The 6,432-nt window shown below is 41.5% G+C and overlaps 1 protein-coding gene across 1 annotated transcript; it reads right to left on the reverse strand.

The window, feature by feature from the left end:
• Positions 1 to 5,006: 5,006 nt before the first annotated feature.
• LOC138794590 (taste receptor type 2 member 9-like) lies at positions 5,007 to 5,924 on the reverse strand. The gene has a single exon (XM_069973353.1). The coding sequence runs from the start codon at positions 5,922 to 5,924 to the stop codon at positions 5,007 to 5,009; it is 918 nt and encodes a 305-aa protein (XP_069829454.1).
• Positions 5,925 to 6,432: the final 508 nt, after the last annotated feature.

Raw genomic sequence — 6,432 nt, forward strand, 5'->3', positions numbered from 1 at the left:
GCACCCCTTGTTAGATTCCTTATGGGCTGTAGTTTCCAGAATGGGGTCACTTGTGGGGGGTTTCTACTGTCCTGGCAGCACAGGAGCTTTGTAATTGCGACATGGCCTCCATCCTCCATACCAGCCTCTAAATGGCGCTCTGTCCCTTTGGTGGCTTGCCCTGTGCCCATATGGCACATTATGTCCACATGTGGGGTATTTTCATACTCAGGGGAAATTACCCTACACGTTTTGTGTTCATTTTCTTTTTTAATCCCTTGTGGAAATGGAAAAATCAAGACCAACATTTAGTGTAATTTTTTAAAAACTTTTACTCTAAATCATTGATCTTGTCATGATTTTTTCATTTTCACAAGGGATTAAAAGATAAAATAAACACTAAGGGGGGCATTTATTAAGTCCGGCGTTTAATCTCCGGCGCTCCGGGGATTTATGTAGAAGCGGAGTGCCTCTACATAAATCCCGTGCGCGCCAGTGCGCACCGCCGAAAACCTACGCCAGCTGAGGACTGGAGTAGGTTTTCGGCGTATATTTGGGCGGAACGGATGGTAAATCGCGCGGACTCTGAGTCCGCGCCCTCTGCTCCGCCCACTACACGCCCTCTTTCCGCCCCCCTGGCGTACTCGGCGGAAAGTGACGATTTGCGAATATTTTATTCGCAAATCGGCCATTTGCGAATAAAAAAATACGCAAATCGGCACTTTCCGCCGAAAATCATCCGTTCGCCGGATGATACATGTGGCCCTAAATGTGTAGAGCAATTTCCCCAGAGTACGTAAATACCCCACATGTGGACATAAAGCGCCATGTGGGCGCAGGACAAGGCTCTCAAGGGAAGGAGCCCCATTTGGATTTTGGAGGTTGGATTTGGCTAGAATGGATGATGAATGCCATGTCGCATTTACAGAGCCCTCATGCTTCCAAAAACACTGTAAACCCCCCACAATTGACCCCATTCTAGAAACTACACCCCTCAAGGAATCTAACAAGGTGTGCAGTGAGGATATGGACCCCTTGATGACGGTCACATTATTCCACATTTGTGCCGGCACCAGTGGGGTCCATATGCTCACTGCACCCCTTGGTAGATTCCTTGAGGGGTGTAGTTTCCAGAATGGGGTCACTTGTGGGGGGTTTCCAGTGTCTTGGCAGCACGAGGGCTCTGTAAATGCGACATGGCCCTTGAAATCCATTCCAGGGAAATTCAGCTTCCAAAAGCCAATTGGCGCTCCTTCCCTTTGGAGGCTCGTCCACTTTATGTCCACATGTGGGGTATTTCTGTACTCGGGAGAAACTGCGCTACATGTTTTGTGTCTTTTTTTTCCTTTTATCCCTTTAAGAAAATGAAAAATTGAAGGCTAGAACAACGTTTTAGTGTAAAAAATATTTTTATTCTTTTTTCACGCGATATTGTTTGGAAAATCTGTGAAGCAACTGTGGGGTCCGAATGCTCACCGCACCCCTTGTTACATTCCTTGAGGGGTGTAGTTTTCTAAATGGTGCCCCTTTAGGGGTGTTTTTTATGTTTTGGCACCTCAGAGCCTCTGCCAACCTGAAGTGGTACAGTCAAAAATGACCAAGTATAGCAGAGGCGTTGAAATTCACTAAGCGCTCCTTTGTATCTGAGGCTTGTGGTTGCGTCAAATAGCGCAATAGGGCCACATATGGGGTATTTCTATAAACTGCAGAAACAGGGCAATAATTATTGGGGTGCATTTCTCTGGTATTAGGTTTATAATTATGAAAAATATTGGATTACAATAAAATCTCTGCATAGAAAATAAAAATTTTTTAAATTTCTTACACACTTAGCTTTTATTTCTGTGACTTCCCTAAAGGGTTAAAACACTTTCTGGATATGCTTTTGCAGAGTGTGGGGGTGCAGTTTCTGAAATGGGGTGCTTTGTGGGGCTTTCTAACATACAGGACCCTCAAATACCCTTTTAGGCTAGGTTCACACTACGTAAGCTTCCGGCCGTAGTGCGTTCCGTGAATATGCGGCCGGAAACTTATGTAGTTAGCGTACAATGCAAAGTATACGATCCCGGCTGCACAGTTCACACTTCGTACGAATGTACGCCCGGATCGTATACGGCGCTGTAAGAAATGAACCAGACTAATTGTTTCCGGCCGGAAGGCTGTAACTTACGCCCGTAGCGTATCGCGCGGATCCGTACGTAGTGGTGATTTCTTTATTTTTTCCACTCTTCTATGCCAATCCAAAAGGTTCTGTGGGGTGTTCGGGGCTAGGCAAAGATTTCCAAGTAAAAGACCGCTGTCAGATCGCTTCGTAGACTACGGGCGTACGTTCGCAATGCGTACGCATCCAGCCGCATATCGAATATTCGCACGCCCGTAGTTTCAGCCGCACATGTACGGCGCCGTAAGAAATGTGGACGGATTCGTACGCAGTGTGAACATAGCCTTACTATGTTCACACTACGTATATTTCAGTCAGTATTGTGGTCCTCATATTGCAACCAAAACCAGGAGTGGATTAAAAACACAGAAAGGATCTGTTCACACTATGTTGAAATTGAGTGGATGGCCGCCATATAATGGCAAATATTTGCTGTTATTTTAAAACAATGGCTGTTATATTGAAATAATGGTCGTTATTTACCGTTATATGACGGCCATCCACTCAATTTCAACATTGTGTGAACAGAGCCTTTCTGTGTTTTTCATCCACTCCTGGTTTTGGTTGCAATATGAGGACCACAATACTGACTGAAATATACGTAGTGTGAACCCAGCGAACAGGTCCCTAAAAATATCTGATTTTGAAATTTTACTGAAAATTTGGAAATTTGCTGCTTATGTTTTAAGCTTTCTATTGTCTAAAAAAAAATGAAAGATAGTTTAATAAATGCCGCCAACATAAAGTAGACATGTTGCTAATGCTATTTAATATATAATTTATGTGGCATAACCATTTTCTGTATAAGCAAAAAAGTTTCAAAGTTGGAAAAATGCATTTTTTCACAATTTTTCATGTTATTTAGGGTTTTTTCATAAAGATTTGTTATAAGTATCGACTCCAATTTACCAGAAATGTAAAGTACAATATGTCACGAGAAAACATTCTCAGAATCAGCCGGATAGGTAAAAGCATCCCGAAGTTATTAATGAATAAAATGACACAGGTCAAATTCATAAAATTTGTCTCTGTCCTTAAGGCCATTTCAGGCTCTGTCCTTAAGGGGTTAAGTAACAACATCTCCACAAAAGTTCCAGGGTACAATCAGCAAATAAAGCACACAAAAACAGGTACTGTATTTAGATATTAGGGAAATGAAGACCAAAACAGTTGGACAGTATGAGGCTATGTTCACACAACGTAAGTTGTGTATTAATCACGGCCGTTGTTGCCGATTTGTAACAACGGCCGTGATTAATACATAACTTACGCTCCAGCAGGGATTCCTAGCAGCCACACGGAAAAGTGACGTGTCAGTTTTGTGCGGCCGATATTCATTGAACAGTGGCTGCACAAGCCTGACAGGTCACACAAAGGAGAGCATGGTGCGTTTACACAGACAGATTTATCTGACAGATTTTTTAAGCCAAAACCAGGAACAGACTATAAACAGAGAACAGACCATATAGGAAAGATTGTGATTTCTCCTCCTTTCAAATCTATTCCTGGCTTTGGCTTCCAAAATTGGTCAGATAAATCTCTCTGTGTAAACGCACCATAAGGCTCCAGTCGGACACAGGTGCGCTTGCATCCCAATTCAACAGAAATTAAGATCATCTGGCCGGTACTGCAGAGAATCTTCATTGACACCGGCCATTCAGTGACACGGCCGGGTCAAAGAACGGCCGTTGTCATATGCTGTGTGAACCCAGCCTGAAGGTGAATAGAATATAACAAGATTACACAGAGAAAATGTAACACAAAAATGTGACTCACATAAATATTATTACCTTTGTATACATAAAAACACCTCAACAATAGCAAAAGCCAAAAATAACAGAACCAACAAACAAGAAAACATCACCCAGAAACACACAGTAAAAGGAAAATACATCTATCATACTAAATGTAGGAAGAAACATGGGATGAAAACATATTAATCCAAAAAAAAACCTGTAAAAACCACCCATAGTGAACAAAAACCATATGAACAAAAGAAATGAACATAACCAGACAATAAATCAATAATAAGAACAACCAGTATACCTAGCAAGTCTGAACCAAGTTCTCTTTGTCGTTTATGGGAGGAACATTTTTCCCCTTTTATCCCTCTGTGCTCTTCCCCCTCAATAAGCACAAGGGTATGTAGACATCTGTCAGTCTGTCTTTACTCCAAGGACAACTCCACCTCAAATACCTCTCCAGAGATTCCTCTAAAGCTCTTTCCCATAGTTACCCATTTCCCAGAGATCCTCCTAAAGAGATCTACCTCAGAGTTTCCCTTTAGAGATCCTCACCAGAGCTCCTCCTACAGAAGTCCTCACCAGAGCTCCTCCTACAGAAGTCCTCACCAGAGCTCCTCCTACAGAAGTCCTCACCAGAGCTCCTCCTACAGAAGTCCTCACCAGAGCTCCTCCTACAGAAGTCCTCACCAGAGCTCCCCCCCCCCCCCCCCAGATCTTCCCCAGGGCTCCTCCTACAGACATTCTCTCCTGGGATCCATATGTCTTTGTAGTTAACATGTCACATAAATGATTGATGCCTCCTCATTAGCACAATGCAGAGAAACCACAACAGGTAGAGACATACTGACCAGATGTTATCCCACCTTGCTCATACACTTGAATTGGAGAGACTCCCTGTTCTCAGGAGCCTTTGAAATGTACAGTAATGTATAAAATGGGTATAAAATGAACAACTAAGGATGGATAGATAGATAATAGATAGATAGATAGATAGATAGATAGATAGATAGATAGATAGATAGATAGATAACAGGAGATAGATAGATAGATAGATAGATAGATAGATAGATAGATAGATAGATAGATAGATAGATATAGAATAGATATGTAAATGACAGCTCCTATCCTTTTGCACAGCATGAAATAATATAGAATAGTGAGATAAATGACTTTTTAAATTCACTGTTAGAAGCGATCATGTAGAGTGAATGGAGAAAGGGTGGGCTGCACGTCACAGTTATAGAGATAAACAAGGCAATTGTACTATTGTGCACAGAGTCAAATATATACATTGTCATGCTGAAGTATAATATCTGTAGCACTAAGAAGAAGCTCATACTCTTCACAGCACTGAAGTGAGTTTCTAAGTTTGGGCTTCGAAAACCGGACCCGGAGCTCCTCATCCGTCTGGTGTGCATCCACAGAGAGTGAAGTAACAGGCAGTCTGCAACCAGAAATATCAGGAATGGTGGACATGAGATTAGGAGGAGACCCAGGGACATAGTATCAATGTTCTTATTTTTCTTTGTTCTGGATACAGTCATATTTTTCATTGTTAGATTCTGTATCTCTTCATTATAAATGAACCAACCAAATAGAAGACCACAAGCTACAGAAATCATCAGAGAAGCCAGAAGGGACCATGGGACCAGGGTGGAGATCTTGGTCTTCAGGAAGATAAAGAACTTCCAGTTGTAGCTTGTAATCTTCACACAGTAAAAGACACAGAGGACGGTGGAGAACCAGAGATTGGTAGAATTCAGAATTATTGTTATTATCCCTACTATATACACAGCCAGAATGTTGTTATTCCATAGATTAAGTAAATGATAAAGAAAAGACAAGAAGATAATGAAGAGGAATAAGCTTCTGGAAGTTGCCAATGAGCTCAGGATTTTATCCCCAATAGGAAGAGATTTCATTGTTTTCCATTTTATTAAGTTCACAGCCACAATGATGAGATTTATGATGACTCCAGCAATGCATTCAGTATACAGAACCGATGCCAAAATATACACGAGAGCGAGTTCTGCATCCATCGTAATCTTTCTTCTGAGATATAGTGACTGGTCTGCAGGATAGAAGGCTTTGTGTAATGATCTGATTTTATCTCTTCTTTATACAGATTTCATGTCTGTTCCTCATGTAAATTTCAGGCTTGTGTTCCGCGTCCATGCAAATCTCTGATCCGGCAGACGGACTATGGAAACTATCGGCAGTGTTCAGTACAGAATTGTTTACAAAGCTACATATAAAGGATTCAGTGGATTCAGGATTAACCTTCTCCCGACCAAACAAAGATTGTAACTAGTGATGAGTGAACATGTTTGTAAATGTTTGTATCTTTGTAAGAACATGCTGCTTATAGTTTATTTTCGCCGATCACAAACAATCTGTTCGATTATTGGAATTGTTATGACGATCATTTTAGAACATTTTCAGACACGGGAATGTACGCAAATGCATACGTTTCCTTTCCACCAATTTGAAAGAGGCAATGAACGTTTGTGGCCATGTTCACTACTGACATTACTGTAATTAGCTGTA

Source organism: Dendropsophus ebraccatus, chromosome 6 (assembly GCF_027789765.1).
Source record: "Dendropsophus ebraccatus isolate aDenEbr1 chromosome 6, aDenEbr1.pat, whole genome shotgun sequence".
NCBI lineage: Eukaryota > Metazoa > Chordata > Amphibia > Anura > Hylidae > Dendropsophus > Dendropsophus ebraccatus.